At 44.2% G+C, this 19004-nt stretch overlaps 2 protein-coding genes across 2 annotated transcripts in view; one reads left to right on the forward strand and one right to left on the reverse strand.

The window, feature by feature from the left end:
• Window positions 1–249: 249 nt before the first annotated feature.
• On the reverse strand, window positions 250–3094 carry CHRM5 (cholinergic receptor muscarinic 5). The gene has a single exon (XM_027084243.1). It carries the CDS (start codon window positions 2583–2585, stop codon window positions 984–986), a length of 1602 nt encoding a protein of 533 aa, XP_026940044.1. The 5' UTR covers window positions 2586–3094; the 3' UTR covers window positions 250–983.
• Window positions 3095–16112: 13018 nt separating this feature from the next.
• The window catches only part of AVEN (apoptosis and caspase activation inhibitor), a 189232-nt gene continuing 186340 nt past the window's right edge, over window positions 16113–19004 (forward strand). The window contains exon 1 of the mRNA XM_027083791.1: window positions 16113–16492. Coding sequence (XP_026939592.1) covers window positions 16247–16492 — 246 coding nt within the window. The 5' untranslated portion in view covers window positions 16113–16246. The remainder of the gene's footprint in view (window positions 16493–19004) is intronic.

A 19004-nucleotide genomic window follows, 5' to 3' on the forward strand; every position in this document is an offset into this window, starting at 1 on the left:
TTTTGCACATTTTGCCTCAGGTTTGCCTTGTGAAGAGATTAGAAAGTGAGACCTCTGAAAATAATTTAAGAGAACCATGATTAAACAGACTAGAGAAGGTCTTTACCCAGTGAAGAGCTGTCATACAATTAGTCTTCCTGAGGACAGAGCATAAATAAATGGGTTCAAAGGGCACAAACTACAATACATAATATTTGTTTACATAAAAGGAAAAAAATCCCCACTGGTAAAAACAAAATAAATGACTGTGGAGACCTGATCACCTTTATTAGCAGAACAGAGGCTTCTCTGTAGGACTGGGTGTGATCAGGTTCCAGTGTCCTTTCAGACCCAGGACTCTGAGAGGAAGGGTGGTTCTGTGGGGACCAGCCTGGCCTCAGTGGGTACCAGGAATTGGCATCAGTTGTGAAAAGGAAGAGCAAGAGCTTTGCTCAGATGTAGGGACAGGAAAACATACCACAGTACAGAACACATAATAGCTGCATAATAAATACTGATCAGTTCATAAAGAAATAGAACCTTAGAAGCCAGTTGAATATCACTCTTGTTAACAGGTGACACTGACTTACATTCTCCTCGTTCTCACTGAAATGAGACAACTTCACAAACACATACATACTGCACAAAACTCTGTGACAAGTTTCCACCGGTCCTGCTGTTGCTCGCAGAAGGTTGGACAGGAGCTCCCTCAGTTGTTGTTTGCTGTGACCAACTGCTCCTCCTCCTGTGAAGGGTCATGAGTCTGTCTCTTTACTTTGGTGGCAAACACTCCAGCAGCATCAGGCGACCCTGGTCATGGATAAGAATCATTCAATATGGCAGTAACTGTGGCAGCTGTGACTCTTTCCTTCTGGCGACGGACCTCGAGGCTTTCCATGTCCTCAGGGACTCAAAAGGTCTTTTTGAAAAGTAAAGCAGAATCAGCTCACCCGTCCTCAGAGGACCTTGACCTTGGTCATTCTTCTGAGGGGAGTCGTTACTTTTCAGGGGAGCTTGCTGTTCCCCTGCCAGTACAATTTCTCTTCCACTTTTTTCTTTTTCCATCGGCAGAGAAGCAGCATCTTAAAGGTCTTCCTGAAGGTTCTGTTGCAGAGGGCATAGCAAATGGGGTTGACAGTGCTATTGACATAACACAGCCAGTAGCCCAAGTGCCACAGGGTGACTGGGACACACTTGTCGCAGAAGGTGGAAACCAGGACCATGATGTTGTAAGGGGTCCACGTGACGATGAAAGCCAGGAGAATTGCACTCAGGGTCTGGGCTGCTTTCCTCTCTTTGACGAGGACCATCCTCTTTCGTTTGGTCATCTGATGGCTGAGGTTGGGATCAAGGCCTTTCGTTGAAGGGTCCTTGGACACCGGGAAGGAGCAGGGCATGATTTTCACCTTGCGACAGCCGTTGTTGGTATCCTGGGTCCCATCAGCTTTCACCACCAGTCGGAACTTATAGGCCATGCCCTTCTGACTCTTGGGTCGATGAGCAGCAGCTGGAGACAGGAAGTATTTTTGGCTGTCATAGTCATTTTTTTCAGTTTGAGCGTTCACAAAAGTTTCCTTGACCTCTTCAGCACTGAATTCTTCCCTTGGGCTTTCCTTGGCCTGACTCTTGTAGACCACTTGAAAGACAGGGTCAGTGGTGGGCTTGTCTTCATCTTCTGAGGATGGGTAGCTGCTACAGGTGGTTAGCTGCTCAGCTTTGCCCCACTCAGTGCTCGGGCCAGTGGCTCGGGATGGCTTCCCAGTGACGGAGGTGCTCCTGCAGGAGGATGGCCAGGAGGCTTGGTTCCTTTCCCTCTGGGCCAGTGTGGGCTGGGGGCAGCAGCTAAAGCAGGACGTGAGCAGAGCCTTGTGAGCTGGCTTTCTCTTCTCAGTTTCAGCCACGCGGTCAGAGCCCTGGAGGTCGGCCAGGTCCTTGGTTCGCTTCTCTGTTTCCCGGTAGATTCGGCAGTAGAGGATTGTCATCACAGAAACAGGGATGTAGAAAGCAGCGATGGCAGTGCCAAAAGTGATGGTGGGCTCCGAGAGGAACTGGATCTGGCACTCATCTGGTGGGACCGTCCGCTCCCCAACCAAGTACTGCCAGCAGAGGATCGCTGGGGCCCAGAGGATGAAGGAGATCAGCCAGGCCAAGCCAATCATGATGCCAGCCCTCTTTGGGGTACGCTTGGCCCGATACGTCAGGGGTCTTGTGATAGAAAAGTATCGGTCAAAACTGATCACCAGAAGGTTCATGACAGAAGCATTGCTGGCCACGTAGTCCAGTGCGAGCCAAAGGTCACAAGCCAGACTCCCGAGAGCCCAGTGTCCCATGAGGATGTAGGTGGTGTAGAGGTTCATGGAGAAGATCCCAATGATGAGATCTGCACAGGCTAAGCTGAGCAGGTAATAGTTATTAACTGTCTTCAGCTGGCTGTTGACTTTGAAAGAGATCATGACTAAGACGTTGCCCACGACGGTGATCAGGCTCACCACAGCTGTCACAGCTGCGATGGTGATGACTTCCCACAACCTGTGGCGTTCCAAAGGCTGGTGATTCACTGGGGTGCCATTGACGGTAGTAGCATTGTGGTAAGATTCCCCTTCCATCCTGGTGCAAGAGTTTACATTAGGAGTAAGTCTTAGGTTCTAGACTGTTCTCTTTTCTATCTCATTTCTCTGGCCAGTTTCTGGAAGAGAGGGAAATACATTAGCTCCACTCGCCAGCATGAATTTCTTTTCCACTCATTGTTTATAATTTCTAACAGAACATTAAATGTGGTTCCACATCTATTCAGAGCAAGATGCTGAAATCTCTAAAGTTTTGATAACACTTTTTATAAAGGCATCTCCTCCCTTTGCTTTTTATGATTACCAATGCCTGAGAGCCTTTCTTGTACATGAGGCTGCTGCCCTCTTGTGGTTCTAATGGGCAATTTTTAAAAAAGGGCTGGGAAGATGACAAGGGCAAACAAAAAGAAAAGAATCAGATTGTTGGAAAGCAGGGAAGAGGGGAAAACAGGTGATGTTAAGTTATCTTAGACTATGGCCTTGAGGTCAGACCCTCTGTTTTTTGGGGGTTTTTTTTGCGGTACGCTGAGACTCTCATTTTTGTGGCCTCTCCCGTTGCGGAGCACAGGCTCAGCGGCCATGGCTCACGGGCCCAGCCACTCCGCGGCACGTGGGATCTTCCCGGACCGGGGCACGAACCCGTGTCCCCTGCATCGGCAGGCGGACTCTCAACCACTGCGCCACCAGGGAAGCCCCAGATCCTCTGTTTCTTAAGCTCCTGGTGATAAGTATCTATTTTGTCATTCACTTGGGAAAAAGACAAGTTGTATCTACTTTATAGTCCAACTTTATTGAGTTTAATTATAAATTCAGTTATTAAATATTACTGAGGCACTGTTGTGAGCCAAGGCTGTATTAAAGCACTTCTCCCTGACTTAATGCACACACTCCCCATGAGTACCTAGTTTTCATCTAGAGGGTTTAAAAGTTGCCCCAGCTGCTGAAGATGTTGACCCTCCCTCCTTTTTGGGGCTATTTGCGTTGTCACAAATGTTTTAAATTATCTTTTTTTCCTGATTATAAAGTAATATGCTCCTTGTAAACAATGTCAAACAATGTCAAAATATATAACTTAGAAAGCGAAAGTTTCTTCTAATTCCATCTTGCCAGGGTAATCAATGCTAACAGGTGTATTTTGACAGCTTTTCCCTAAGCATATACATGCTAACAGGTATTTAAACACATTTTTTTCTAATGGGTGGATTTTTAATGTTTACACTCTAAATTTTGTTTTTTACTTAAATAATCATCATGGACATCTTTGGATCAGTACATCTTTTGGATCAAAGCTATCTTTCTCATTTTAATGACTGTACATTATCCCACTTAATGGATGTACTATAATTTATTTAACCAACAGCCCATTGACAAATTCCAACTTTTAAAAATAAAATAAAAAATTTTCTTTTCTACATTAAAGATTTATGTACATGATAAAAAGCTTCAGTGGGTACAAAAGTGTAAATGGTAAAAGATAGGTTTCCCTCCCACCTCTGACCTCCAATCTCCTAATCCCCCTTTTCCAGAGGTAACCACTGTTACCATGACTTATCTTTCCTTCCAGAGATATAATATGTGCATACAAATTATATGTGGTGATATACGAAAAGTACCATTTTAATTACATTTCAGGTACCTTGACATGATGATAGATCGTGAAGGAGAAGTCTTTTTGATGACCCTCAAAGCACATCATATAGGCAATACCGGTTCTGCCTACTGACCAGTTTTGACACTTCTCTGATAACAGTAATTGATATAAATAATTTGTGAAGGACTGTAGATCTTCTTGGCTTTGTTTTATATTTTCAGCTGTATTTTTAGATGCTTTCCTAATACCTCCAATTCAGTATGGAATTGATGATATTGTCTTGTACCAGAAATCAGATTCTCCCAGCTCCCTGATCTTGTACCCTTCTCCTTCACATCCCAACGAATGCAGTCCAAATTAGCCATGAAACATCCCTTTATGGGTCCCTTTCCATTCCTGCTGCTACCACCCTGCTTCAGCTTCTTGTTACTTTACACCGATAACTCCCTGGTGATATCAATGTCCAAATGACGGCAAGACAAAACCCCAGGATGCCAGGTCACTCGATAGAGACTCCCTAGCACCTGAAATGACCAAATTTGCTCTACCCCCTGCAGTTCCCTGGGCAGATTTCATCACAGACTGTTTCTAATAGTCAGATCTCAGTCATGCAGCGCAAGACAGGCCCTACAGAAATCCCTTCCTTTTTCCTTCATTCCTCCTTTTCTTCCTTCCCCCAATAAACATTTATTGAATGTCTTTTATGTGATACACTCTAACATTGGGGATACCATGCTGGGGATGCCATTAGTGGGGATATAGATAAATAAGCAGTACATATCAGGGGTTGGTACTGCATGCCATAGGGGTGCATGGGAAGGACATCTAACCCGGTCTGGTAGGGGCAGGGGCATTACCTGAGGAAAAGATGTTTCAGCTGAGACTTAGCATGACTGGGCTTTAACCAGGCAAAAGGGGTGTGTGTGTGTGGAGGGGTAGGGGGTTGAGGAAAGAGTGCCGCAGACGGAAGAGCATGTTTGCAAGCCCAGAGGCAAAAGGAGGCATCAAGTTGGAGGAAGCCTGAGAAGTGACAGGTGAGACTGGAGAGGTTGAGGGGGTGAGTAGGAGGGACAGGAATGAACTTGAGAGTAAGTCCGCTTTTGGGGAGAAAAGTGTCAGCTATTTCCAGACTCCCCATCTGCTCTGAAAGTAGTCCCCACATCCAGCATGTGGGAGCATTAGCCTGGAGAGAAGTAATAAAATGGACTGTTTGCTGAATTTTCTAATCAAGTCTTCAAAATAAAAATAAATGGTGTTTTGGAGGGATTTAATTTTTCCACTTAATTGTATTAGAAGGTAGTGAGCAACTTATGAAAGGTTCTGCGAATGTGGGTGTGCATGTTCTCCTGTGAACGCATGTGTATCACTGGGTGCCTATCCTTTCTGATCTGTTTTCTCATTTGCAAAATAAGGAAATTGGACTATGCAATCTAGGATACCTACATTTTTAAAAATTTTTGTTTATTACATAGTGTGATGGTTAATTTTAAGTGTCAACTTGGCCAGGCTACAGTACCCAGCTGTTGGTCTAACACCTGAGTCTAGGTGTTGCCGTGAAGGCATTTTGTAGATGTGATAACATTTGAATCAGTAGACTTTGGGTAAAGCAGATTGTCCTCCATAACGTGGGTGGGACTCGTCCAATCGGTTGAAATCCTTAAGGGAAAGGACTGAGGTCCCCAGAAGGAATTCTGCCTCCAGATTGCCTTCAGACTCAAGACTACAGCGTTGACTCCAGCTGGGATTTCCAGCCTGCTGGCCTGCGCTGCACACTGCAGACTTGCTAGCCCTCACAGTCCTTAAACATTTCTCCAAAAGCTCTCTCTCTGTCTCTGTCTCTGTCTCTGTCTCTCTCTGATAAATGGAATACACTCTGATAAGTGGAAAAGATCATTTATAGTGGCAACATCATGTCATAATCACATAACTAAATCTGGCATTGGGCAGCTTTGGTTCAAAACCTAGTTCCACTACTTACTGTATGACTTTGGACATGCTACTTAACCTCTTTTAAGTCTCAGATTTTTAAACTTTAAAGTAGGAATACTAAGAGTCCTTACCTCATAGGATTGTTTTAAAGATTAAACAAGATTATCCGGGTAAGTGCTTTGCCTAGTGCCTGACACAGGGATTTGCTCATTACAAAGTAGCAAACCAGCAAGAAGGACATCACAATGACTTCCTATTGGGGGAATGGGTCTGAGGCACGGTCTATTAAGGGACAACGTGGAATAAAATGATGAGGCCATACTTTTGCAGCCTTGAGCTGACTGTTTTAGATGTTTTGTGGTGCTAATGATACTTTTCCCTTTAGGTATTATAGTTGGTGCCCTAATTTTGTTTCCAACCCCTCAAGCAGAGTAGCCTACAGTCCTCCTCAAGGTCTGCTTATTTGAATAGGACTATTTCCAGATTCTTGACTAAAAAAAAGTGGTTCCATAGTCAAATAAGTTCTGGAAATGCCATATATTACATAAAGCTCTCAGAGACTTGGAGGACACATGAGCCCAGTGAAGGCCGAGAAGTCGTGAGGTCAAGGACACTATTGAATTTGTTTTAACCCACATGTGGCTTAGCATATCTAACCTTTTTCAGTGGAACATCTGTTAGTATCTTGTGGAATCCCACAAGATGGATCATGCTTGGGAAATGCAATTTAGTGGGAAACATACTGAACTAGGAGCGTGGAGATCTGAGTTCTCATTTCAGCTAAAATTTGTGGTTTGAGACAAATCTCTGGGCCTCAGTTTCCTCACATATAAAATTAAGAGATTGGCATTGGTGATTTATCCTTGAAAATGAGTTCAGATTTTTCCTATAGACTCACAGTGGAAAACACTGGATGTTGTATTAACTTTAGACCTCAACTTTCCGCTATTCTCAACCAGGGAAATAGCAGTTATTTAGCTGCGCCCTAAGTTAGTGTCGTGAAAGCAGCTCTCAGCTAATTTTCTTATCTGTTAAACAGGTGTAACAATATCTGCTGTATCTACCTTACAGAGTTGTTTTGAGGACTCCCAAATGAGATAAAGTAGGGAAACCACCAAGTCCTATTCTAATGGCAGTTTGGGGTTTTAATTATTAAAAAATGAAGAGTTAGTCTAGGTAAATGGATCTCACCACTGGCCACTTGTTAGAGTCATCTGGGAGCTTTTGAAAAATCCTAATGTCTGGGCCCCACCCCAGACCTGTTAATTCCGAATCTAAGTAGGAGAGACTCAGGATCATGTTGTTTTGAAATTCCTCAGGTGATTCTCACTTGCAGCCAGGGTGGAAAGCCAGTGCCTTCTCTAGATCCTTGCTACTCAAGGTGCGGTTGATAGAGGGGCAGTGTCGGCATCACCTCAGAGCACATTAGAACTGAAGGATGACCAGGATCAGTGCTTCTCAAAATGCTCACGAATTACCTGGAGGATCTTGTTAAATTGCAGAAGGGCAGGGCTTGCAATTCCACATTTCTCAAAACCTCTCAATGCTGCTGAGCCATGAGCCATACTTTAAATAGCAAGGCTGAGGGTAATTTCTGAACTTCTTAGAAAAGGGGAACCATAGCTTACAATGTGCTGTTGAAACCAACTGAAATGTTCGGTAACAATTCGGATCCCCCTCTGCCTTCCAAGGACAGTTGAGAGACTTCCCTGGTGGTCCAGTGGTTAAGACTCCACACTTCCAATGCAGGGGGTGTGGGTTCGATCCCTGATGGGGAAACTAACATCCCATATGCCGCGCAGCCAAAAAAAAAAAAAAAAAATTAATCACAAGGACAGTTGAGTTCTTCTTATTTGAAATTAATACATATTTCCTTTCCAGCTTTGCTTCCCTCTATTCTTTCCTTTTTTTCCCCTGCCTCATTTTTGAGAGTGATTTTCCTGATTCCTAAACTGCTGGGAATGGACAGACTTTCCACAGACAAAGGCATCTGGGACATGAGGTAGGTTCCATGACTGAGGATTGATTTCTTTTTGTTCTGATAGCTGGATGATAGTTGAGGGTGAAAACTGAGTTTCAGGCATCTTAGTCTTCCATAATAAACTTTATGAATCATTAAAATGTTTTTGACTGAAAGATTGTATTTATGGAGGGGAAACTCAATGTTTTTGTGTGTGTTATGGAGGCAAATGAAATAGAAGTGGTTATGGGGAGGAGTGAGAATTCTTCTGAGTTCTTATTTGGTCACTCAAACTTTAAAAGTTTCCATTTTTCACCATAGTGTCTAGAATATGTTTATTTCTAGGGTGCCTGCATCAGCAGAGAACAGATAATCATCCCTGGTTTATTTTCCACTACTGAACAGAAAACAAGAATCTCAGAGTAATAAAAGTGTCCTTGTTCCCAACCTTGGTAGATTGCTTCTTGCTTCTTTGTTGTCAAGTTACAAATGGAGCAAAACAACATAAAAACCAAAAAAGGTAACACTGTGTACCAAATGAATTCCTTTCCTTGTGGAGTGGACTTGATGACTTCTGGGGCTTTGCTTTTCTCTGAGAAGCTTTATGCTCAAACCACTCTTCACTGTTTCCATAGCAACCACAGTGGAAACCGTTAACAGCATCTACAATCCAGTGATATCAGGACACCATCATCACCAGCTTGTGTTGTTATGCAGACTATTCATGTGCAGCTCCTCCTCACCTTTATTTTCAAGGCTAAATCATAGAAAGTAAGCTTAGACTCATGGTACCATCGGGTTAGATATCAGGAAGAACTTCCAGTGACACAGTGTGTGAGTAAGGGAGGTTCTGGACTTGTCTTTTTTGGTTTCTACTTTCAAGTAAGATCTATCTAACCTTTGACTGATAGAACAGAATGCTGTCCAAAAATGTATGGCGATTAAGAAAGGACTTCTCGGCCACTCTCGCCTCCTGAGACAGACTGCATCTGCCTATGGGATGTGTATCTCTCTAAATAAACCTGCTTTCACATAAAAGAAAAAAAAAAGACAATGTTGCTGAAGCAATAGTATCTGGCACAGAATTTTATTCTGACATATTTTAAAAAATATGTTCTGTGTTCACCACTGTGCTAGGTGCTGCAGGGCATGTAAGAGGGATATACAACAGGCCTTGAACTGAAGGAGTTAAACTTCTACAATTCTAAGAAAAAGAGTATATAAGAATTACTGAGCCTTTGCACCACATTTATGCGACAGAGAAGTCTATGACCAAGGCCATCAAATGACTGTATTTTCATTGTAGCCCAAGAAAACAGAGGTGGGTTTCTTTACATGAAGGCATACATTGGAGCCATTCAAAGCACGTGTTGTAACCCTCAGGCCTTGGAGTTGCCTAGGTGGGTTGTCTTCTGTTGGGGTCGGTCTTGTCTCCTTATCCCGAAGTACGGGGCAGGTGTTATCATCTTTTTACGTGTGCCTGGACATGAAAACGTCTGGGCGGTACCGCCACAAATGGATTTATGTGAGACTCTGGAAGTCCAGAAGCTCTTGACGGTGTTGTCCAAGTCTTCCTAACAGACTTGGCGGCATGGATCATATATTCATCTTTGAATTCCCAAGGATAGTGTGTCATTCTGGAAGCAACAAGGGAATGTTTCAAGAAGGGGGGAGTGATCGATCAACGGTATCAAATGAAGCTGATAAAACAAGAAAGATTAAGACCGAGACCTGACTAGTGGATGTAGTTACATGGAGAGCGTAAGTCATGTTGGTAAAGTGGTGGGCACGAGAGCCCTGTGGGGTGAATTCAAGGCTGAATGGGAGGAGAAATGAGACAGTGCCGTAGATGACTCTTCTGAGGAGCTTTGCTGTAGAAAGGAGTGGAGAAATGGGGCAGAAGCTGGATTAGAAGGTGGGACCGAGTGTTTTAGTTTTTGTTTTTAAGAAAGGTGTAAATTATAGCAGTTTGCAGCCTGATGGGAGCGATCCAGTCATTAGAAGAGAAGAACTCATGTGTAGGAGAGAGGAGGGGTAGTTGCTAGAGAGATGTCCTCCGATAGGTGAGCAAGGATAGGACCCAGCGCCGTACTAAAGGCACTGACCTCGCACTGGAGCAGACGCCCCTCTCAGGAACAGGAGAGGAGGAAAGGTATATGTGTGCAGGCACAGGTAGTCTGGGAGTTGTAGTGATGGCAGTGGTGGAGAGTCTTTTCTGATTGCTCCCATTTCTCCGTGAAACAGAAAGCAGGAGTGGGAGTGAGGATGGAGGGAGAGAGGAGAAGGGATCAAGTCATGAATTCTGTATGTTCGGAGTTTGTTCCGTTCATTTTTGGGAGTTCTCTACCCCTGACACCAGCTCTGGAAGCCAAAGCACCATTGTGAGCTGACAGGCGGTTCACTTGCCCTCATCATCCGCAGGTTACAGGCTGGGGAACCTGGCCTGAAAGAATGACTCCTGTCAGACTCCCTCCCCCTTCAGCCAGAGAGCACCCCTCACTGACGCATGCTGCTGTTCAAAACACAAAGTAAATAAACAGACATAAGAGACCTTATCAGTGTTTTCCAATTTGCATTGTTCATAGACAAAGCATCAACTAGACTGTAGAAAATCTGCCTGCCTATAAAGAGAAGAATCAGGAAGACGCTTTTTTTCCCCATAAGAATTCTATTTGCAAGGGCACAGTGCCTTTTAAAAAAAATCCTATCATAACAGCTACTTTCTGACAAATACCATATGATATCACTTATATGTGGCATCTAAAATATGGCACAAGCGAACCTATCTACAAAGCAGAAACAGACTTGTAGACACAGAGAACAGACTTGTGGTTGCCAAGGGAGACGGGGGGAGGGAGAGGGATGGACTGAGAGTTTGAGGTTGGTAGATGCAAACTATTACATTTAGAATGGATACACAACAAGGTCCTACTCTATAGCACAGGGAACTATATTCAGTATCCTGGGATAAACCATAGTGGTAAAGAATATAAAAAAGAATGTCTATATGTGCATAACTGAGTCCCTTTTCTGTACAGCAGAGATGGGCACAACATGGTAAATCAACTGTACTTCAATAAAAAAAAGTTGAAAAAAAAGAAGAAAAATAACATCTACTTTCATCAAACAGTGAGAGTTTATAAAATCTTGGACTAGGAATTAGGAGGTATTCTTGTGGTGTTTAAATGCCCAGTACTACCTTGAGATGGTGATTCTCAAACTTGGGCACGCATCACGATCACCTGATGGGTTTGTGAAACTCCTGATTGCTGGGCCTTATCCCCAGAGTTTCTGATTCTGGGGTGAGGCCTGAGAATTTGCATTTCTAATAAGTTCCCAGGTGATGCTATGCTGCTGGTCTACATTTTGAGAACTATTACCTTAAGGAATTGGCTTCATTTAAAAAAATTAGGTCATATATATTTTATTTTATTTATTTATTTTTGTTTTGCGGTATGCGGGCCTCTCACTGTTGTGGCCACTTCCGTTGCGGAGCACAAGCTCCAGACGCACAGGCTCAGCGGCCATGGCTCACGGGCCCAGCCGCTCCACGGCATGTGGGATCTTCCCGGACCGGGGCATGAACCCGCGTCCCTTGCAATGGCAGGTGGACTCCCAACCACTGCGCCACCAGGGAAGCCCGGTCATATATATTTTAAAATATGCAACAAGTGCGGTTTATTTTCTTAGGAGTTACCTATGTAATTCAGGACTTTGTTTTAGATATCTCATGAATACTACCTAAGGGAAAACTGAATTTTTTATTCATGCAATGGCGTATATTTAAAATCAGGACTATCATGTCAAATCAGTTGCAGAAAATCCTCCTTCCCTTTGTTATTTATAAAACTAAAAGCTCTCTGTTGTTTTTTGTTGCAGTGCAGTAGGTACTTGTGTGCCATTTTCATCCTTGATGACACTTTTCCCATGTGGATCAGAATCAAATGAGGAAAGCATTCTCAACATACTGGTTAAAAGAATTTCTGTCAGTGATGTCCTCCAATTAGGAAGTGTTAGCAGGAGACCTTCAAATTCTCCATATCCTAAACACTCCTGGTTGAATTGAAAAAACCTTGAACTCATAGATGGGGAGGTCAGAGTAATGTAGTCCCTGGACTTCTGATGGCATCCGCAGCATAGACATAAGGGCACAGATTCTGAAACCAGACTGACCAGGTATGAATCTCAGTTTTGTCACTCAAAGCTTGAGCAAATGATTGAACTCCTTTGTGACTCAGTTTTCTTATCTGTAAAATAGGAATAATAGTATTTACTTCATAGAAATATAAATGAAGATTAAATGCGTTAGTGTGTGTAAAGTGCTTGGAATTGTGCCAGGCACAAAGTAAATGTTAAATAAATGTTACCTGTTACTACCCACAAACAAGTCTCTCTGCTTGAACGAAGTTGGCTTAATCTGAAACCCACTGATCTTATTTCCCCGACCAGGGATTGAACCCACGCCCTCGGCAGTGAAAGTGTGGACCCCTAATCACTGGACTGCCAGGGAATTCCTGCTCCCCCCGCCCTCACTGATCTTTTCAATGTCATAATTTTGGAGGCTTCTTGAGGGATAGTTATACAGTTAAATCCATTTTTGCTAGTGGTTCTCATGCAGGGTGATTTTGCCCCTTGGGATACATGTCTGGAGACATTTTTGGTTGTCATAACTAGGGGGAGGGAGGGTCGCCAGTGGGTAGCACCTAGTGGCTGGAGGCTGGGGGTGCTGTTAAATTCTACAATGCTCGGGACAAGCCACCACCACCACAAAAAATGACCGAGTCCTAAATGTGCCAGAGTTGAGAAGCCCCGATTTGTGCTGTCTGGTGTGAGATTAATATGCGGATCTTCATCTTGGTGACAGCCTGAATCTGTGGTGTGTTGATCAATATTTAACAACCTGTTTCCACCCCCACTGATTTGCAGAACTTTGCCAATTTCCGTGGTGTAAAAATTCCCACTGTAACCCGTTTCAAGCAACCAACTTTATGTCACTGCACGTAGAATTAGGAAGAGATAACGCACCAGACCATTACAGTTCCTGGCCACATAGAGGATGGGGGCCCAGGCTGTCCAAGGGGTTCTCCTATTGGTTCCTTTATGGGGCGCAGAGAAAAGGATAAAATTCTTGTTACTACTCCCATCTGCTTGTTTAGTGTTTCTCTAGGGGTGGGATTATGAATTTGAGCATGAGGATGAATAACTTAATTCTGAGTGCCGTTGACAGTGTTAATTTCACACAAAAAGATAAGGTAGAAAAACAGAGAAATAGGATGTGGAGGAATAAAAAATGGGAAGAGTAGAGAGGGAAAAGAAAGAAAAATTGATGTACTGTGTGAGAAGTGACAGTGTCTATTGACAAAAATGTTAACTATTAAGACAATGAATAGAGAAAAATATATAATACAGTGTTAAAAAAAATACTATTATCCTGACACATCTCCTCTCCCAACCCTGTATTTCCTCTCTTGACTAATAGTATCATTAGCTACCTGGTCACTCACGCAAGAAACCTGGGCATCACCCCTAACTTCTCACCCTGACCTCCCCACTTAGAATTGGACACGAAGTCCTATCAGTTCTCCCATCTCCTATCTGTCCCATTATCTTCCTTCTTAGCTCTCAACTTAATTTAGGCCCTAATTATTTGTGGCTTGGACTCTTCCAGTAGTTTCCTGATGGCTGCCTGGAATTCTGATTCTCCTCTACAGAATGGTTTTCTGAGTACAGTGGTTAACAGCATAGAATCTGAAGCCAGACTGCCCTGGGTTCCAATCATTCCATTACTCACTAGCTGTGTGATTTGGAAGTTACTTTACGTTTCCGTCTTAGATCCCTCATCTGTGAAACAGGGATGACACTAGTAGTACCTCGTAAGGCTGCTGTGAGGTCTAAAGGAAGTGCTATATGGGAAGTACTCAGAACTGTGCTCTGCGTTACTTTGTTCAAGATTGCAGTTTACAACCCTTCAGCAGTTCTCTAGTCCCACTTATCAACCAGGCAAACTCCTGATCAACCATCAGGATTTGGCTCCTGGGTCTGTTTCTCATGAAGCCCTGGGAGACTCATTTAGGCAGTTTAACTTTTCTTCCTTCCAGACTTCACCTTGAATCTCTCACTGCACTCAGCACAATACTGCAATCACCTGCTTACAGAGTTATTATCTTCCTTCTGGGAAGTGAGCTATTCATACTTGAGAGCAAGGATTGTGGCTTTTCTTTCTTTTCTTTTTTTCTAAATCTTCAAGACCAAGCACTGCGCCTAACACAGAGTAGATAATTAGAAGCAATGAACAGTGTTAACTATGTATGAATGTAAGAAAGCAACAGAAAGGATTGGGAAAAAGACACCTGTTTCACCACACTGATTGGATGATGGATGTTTTAACCCTTCTCTGTATTATTTTCATGTGGTTTCTACAATACAAAGTTTTTTTAAAAAAATAATTTTATTTATTATTTTTGGCTGCACTGGGTCTTTGTTGCAGCGTACGGGCTTTCTCTAGTTGTGGCGATTGCAGGCTTCTCATTGCTGTGGCTTCTCTTGTTGTGGAGCACGGGCTCTAGGGTGTGCAGGCTTCAGTAGTTGTGGCTCGTGGGCTCTAGAGCGCAGGCTCAGTAGTAGTTGTGTCACACGGGCTTAGTTGCTCCACGGCATGTGGGATCTTCCCAGACCAGGGATCAAACCTGTGTCTCCTGCATTGGCAGGTGGATTCTTAACCACTGTGCCACCAGGGAAGTCCTGGTAATACAAAGTTAAAAATGGTTCCCATGTAACAAAAGGCCCTTTTCCCCCTTGGTTAAAATAGACTGGATCCATAAAAGGAACTACTGCTTAGCAATAAAAAGGAACAAAGTATTAAATCATAAGATATGGGTGAGTCCCCAAAACTGTCTACTAAGTGACACTGACACACAAACATGAATAGACTGAGCTTGCCTGAATTAGAATGTCATTTCCACCACTACCGTAGCTGTGTCACATCAGACAAGTGGTTTAACTTCTCTAGGGGTACTTCCTTATCTGTAAAATAAGGATGACAGTAGTACCTACCTCACAGGGCTGACAGGAGAATTAAATGCTCATGTGCTCAGTAAGTGTGAGCTAAAGCAGCCATTTCTATAAAAATTCTTTTGACGTCCTGGGAGCCCCTTCTGTCCATGACAGGCTGCACTGTTCTCTCTACTCCCAGTGGCTTGTTGCAGGCCACACCTCTCACCTGAGGGCTGCCCCCCCCTTCCTTCATACCTCCTCCTGAACCCAGAGGTATGAAGGAATTTTAATAATTACACCTATTCATTTTTGATGATCAGAAGACTAAATAGGAAAAAAAATGGAAAAATTAACTCACTGGAAGTCTCACCCCGCAGTTAACCACTAATGTAATAGGGAAGAACCTTCTATTCTATTACAAGTTAGTCACTAAAGGGCTGTTGCCTGTAAGCTTCAATTATACATAATGGCCCATCTCTGGGAACCCTGCCTCCCAGGTAGTGAGCATTAAGCTAAAATACCTTTTTTTTTAGCTCACAAGATAACATCCTGACCAGGCCCACCTGTGAATGACTGCAGGGAGGAAGAGAACATGTTTGACTTCGCCCGCCCTCTCCCGTTTTAGTATAAAAGAAGCCTGAGTTCCAACACAGGCAGCTGGTTCCTTGGGGGCAGAAGTCCACTCTCTTCTCGGTTTGCTGTGTCTCCAAGTAAGTCTTCACTCCTTGCCCCAACAAGTCATCTCTCGGATTCATTGGCCTGTCCTCTGCAGCGTGCACCAGGAGCTTGGACTCGGTAACACTAATGTTTTGGTATATACTTTTTAAGACCTTTTCTTAGGCAAATACACCGTATCAGTATGTCTTTCTTCTTTTAATTAAAAAACGAATTCATATTATATAAACTTTATTTTATAACCCATCCTTTTACTTATACTACGGCCCTTCCCCCAGAAACACCACTGTCTCCCACTTGCAGCTTCTACTAGTCAGGCCTTTCCTCTGAGCCCCCGGCCGTGCCGGAGACCAGGTTCCGGCCCCACCTGCCAGGCCCCGGGGCCGCCCCGCCCCCGCCGCGGCCAGCTTCATACCCGGCCCCGCACCCCGCGCTCGCTGTCACCGGGGGCCCGTCGCTCGCGGCTCCTCCGTGCGGCCCGTTTCCGGTGGGGCAAGGGCGTCTCCGCGGCGGCCCGGCTCCCGCGCGCTTAGCACCGCCGGCGGCGGCCAAATGCAGGCGGAGCGAGGAGCTCGGGGCGGCCGAGGACGCCGACCCGGCCGCGGCCGGCCTACCGGGGATCGCGACCGCGAGCGGGCCGGCGCCCCGGCGGCGGTGGCGAGAGGCGGCGGCGGGGATGGAGGCGGCCGCCGGGGCCGCGGCAGGGGCTTCCGGGGCAGCCGCGGAGGCCGAGGAGGAGGAGGTCCGCGAGGCGGCCGCCGAGAGCCACGAGGCTGGGGCGCTGGGGCCAGTGCGCCGGTAAGAGGCAACAGCTGGTGGGATCCTGGTCGGGGTCGGGGTCGCGGCCTCGTGGGACCGGGGCTGGTGTGGGTCCAGGCCCAGTGGGGGTCCGGGCCCAGAGTCAGAAGCCGCGAGCGGCGTGCAGGGAATGCGCGAGCCGGACGGCGGCAGCGCCTGCGCAGGGCGGGCGGAGGGCGGCGGGGGCGTGCGCTGGGGTGCACACGTGGCGTGGGGGGTGGGTGTGCGTCCCTTCCTCCCTCTCTGCTGGGCTGCGCTGAGGTTCAAGGCCATGGGCTTCCCCCGCCTGCCCAAGAGGTCTTGGCCCAATTATTAACCCAGCGGCCGCGGCTGTGTCCGCAAGTCAAGGGGGCCGGTTGGGTTCGGGTGCGGGTGTCAGTGTGATTAACCCTTTTGGGGTAGGGACAACCAGGGCTTGGTCTCCCAGTGCCAAACCTCACAGGGAGACATTCCTATTATTAAGAAGGGAGGGATTTGGGGGTCAGTTTTGTTCACTGCCTGTGCAATGCGTGGCACACAGTAGGCACATAATAAATGTTTACTCAGTGAAAGAATGACCCCGACAAGCTGGACTCTATAGTATTTGGGGGCGGGATCGGATGCATAGTTCTCTTTTTTTTAATAGCATAGTTCTCTTTCATTGTATATGTGTAGGAATCAGGGGGTGGTGGCCTTCGTCTATTTGAATTTTCTATCTGTAAATGTTTCAGCAGTCAGGTCTCAATTTTACTAGCAATATAATCGGCCATATTCACACATTCATAATTGGAAGTGTCTTAGAGCTTGGAGCAGGGAATGGTTTGGGGGCAAACTGCTACTCTACTGATACCCTAGCTAAAGGAGTTAAATTACTTTCTTTATGAGCTGTTCCGTTATTTTAACATTTGTAGTACAAAACTGTCTTTATATTTTGAATTCCCATGTGCATAGATTAAAAAATTATTTTGGGTTGAGTTAAATTTCCTATTACTGAAGTATTGATATTTGTAACATCTTAAGGGCATAGTAGGTAGGATGTCCCTAAAGATAGGAGTTGTGTACAGAAGTAGAGTTGGAAAAAATACAAAACTTAAGTGTGCCATATTTAACCTTGTTAGGATTAAGGCAGGTAATAAGTAAAATTTGAGAGAGGTATGAAGAAATTCTTAGAGTCAGCTCATCAGGAAATGAAGGAAACTGACCAGTCTAGTGCACATTATATATCACATCTTGTTTTTATAACATTATTTACCTATATAACTTTATTACAACTTAATTTTTTTAGTAACTTGGAAGTTGTTTAAACAACTTGATAACAAATTTTTTATATGTATATTTTATAAAATCTTCATTTTTATAGGTTAACTGACTTGCCTAAGCTGTTGAAGCCAGTGGCAGAGCTGGGATTTATACCCAGCTGCCTTTGACTTGACTGTGTTTTATCTCTTACATTTTTGTGAACCAATCACTGCTTTACTGAGAATAAAGGGGACACTCCTTGGTTGCAGGGATCATGTTTTAACAGTAACTGTAGTAATGGTACCTTTGGTATTTGGTCTCTGTTGAACTAAATTGAATGAAATGATGGTGTATCGTTTAGAGATGAATAATGTATTTTTTGATTTATGCTAATATTGTAACCATTGTATTAAAACTTTTATCCTTTTTTACAATGGTCTGAAAAATTCCATCTTGTGTTTTCTTTTAGGATTTTCTCACTTCACAGTTTAATGATTCAGTGTGTCAGTGAATGTAGATGCTTTGCACAGTGCCTGGGGCATAGCTGCAGCCACTGTTACTACCACCATCATATTTTTAGGCAGAGGTGGATGAAGAGTGGTTGGAAAGATTATTCCTTCATTTTGGTTTGGGTTGGTGACCTGTAAGGTCACTTCCACATCTCAGATTCTGAAGTGCTCTTCCTGTTTAGGCTTGCTAAGAATACCATTTCTTGGTGCCTAAAGACTAAGTGGGACAAGGTTGATTAAGGTGCCTGAGGCCTCCTTGCTCTCATATCCTGTGGTGCATTTGTGCCCCAAATGGAGATTAATTGAAATGATTAGAAAGAAAAAAAGTTCACAGTGGAGTTTTAGCTGTGTAAGGACCAGGTACCTAACTCCAGAATTGAATACTGTCTATTCCCTTTGCTACTGTTGTAGACTACTACGGATACATGGCTTATAAGTGGAAAACAGGCCAAAATAAAACGAAACCAAACAACTTCTTGATATGTAATACTCCAAGGTAACTTAGTTGAGTACATTGCATCTGCTAGTCTCTTGCTCTTAAATCATTTCCTCTATAGATGGTATGAACCCCAAGCCTATGGAGTTTGGGTAAGCATGTCATAAGGCTAATTATCTTCATTGAATACCCACTAGGTGTAATATTATACTTAATGCAATCATTAACTTAAAAAAAACCCAATACTAGGATTTGCTTAGTATTAATATTTTTGATGAACTGTTAACAGAGAGGAAGTCAAGGCCTATTGGCAGTCCTTGGAAATTTTTTTCTTCCCTGTAATATTAAT

Source organism: Aethalodelphis obliquidens, unplaced genomic scaffold (genome assembly GCF_003676395.1).
Source record: "Aethalodelphis obliquidens isolate GAN/ISIS:26980383/991018 unplaced genomic scaffold, ASM367639v1 scaffold51, whole genome shotgun sequence".
In the NCBI taxonomy this organism is placed as follows: domain Eukaryota; kingdom Metazoa; phylum Chordata; class Mammalia; order Artiodactyla; family Delphinidae; genus Aethalodelphis; species Aethalodelphis obliquidens.

Excerpts from the sequence above, each read along its gene's own strand:
- CHRM5 (XM_027084243.1), bottom strand. The coding sequence starts at position 2,585 with ATGGAAGGGGAATCTTACCACAATGCTACTACCGTCAATGGCACCCCA.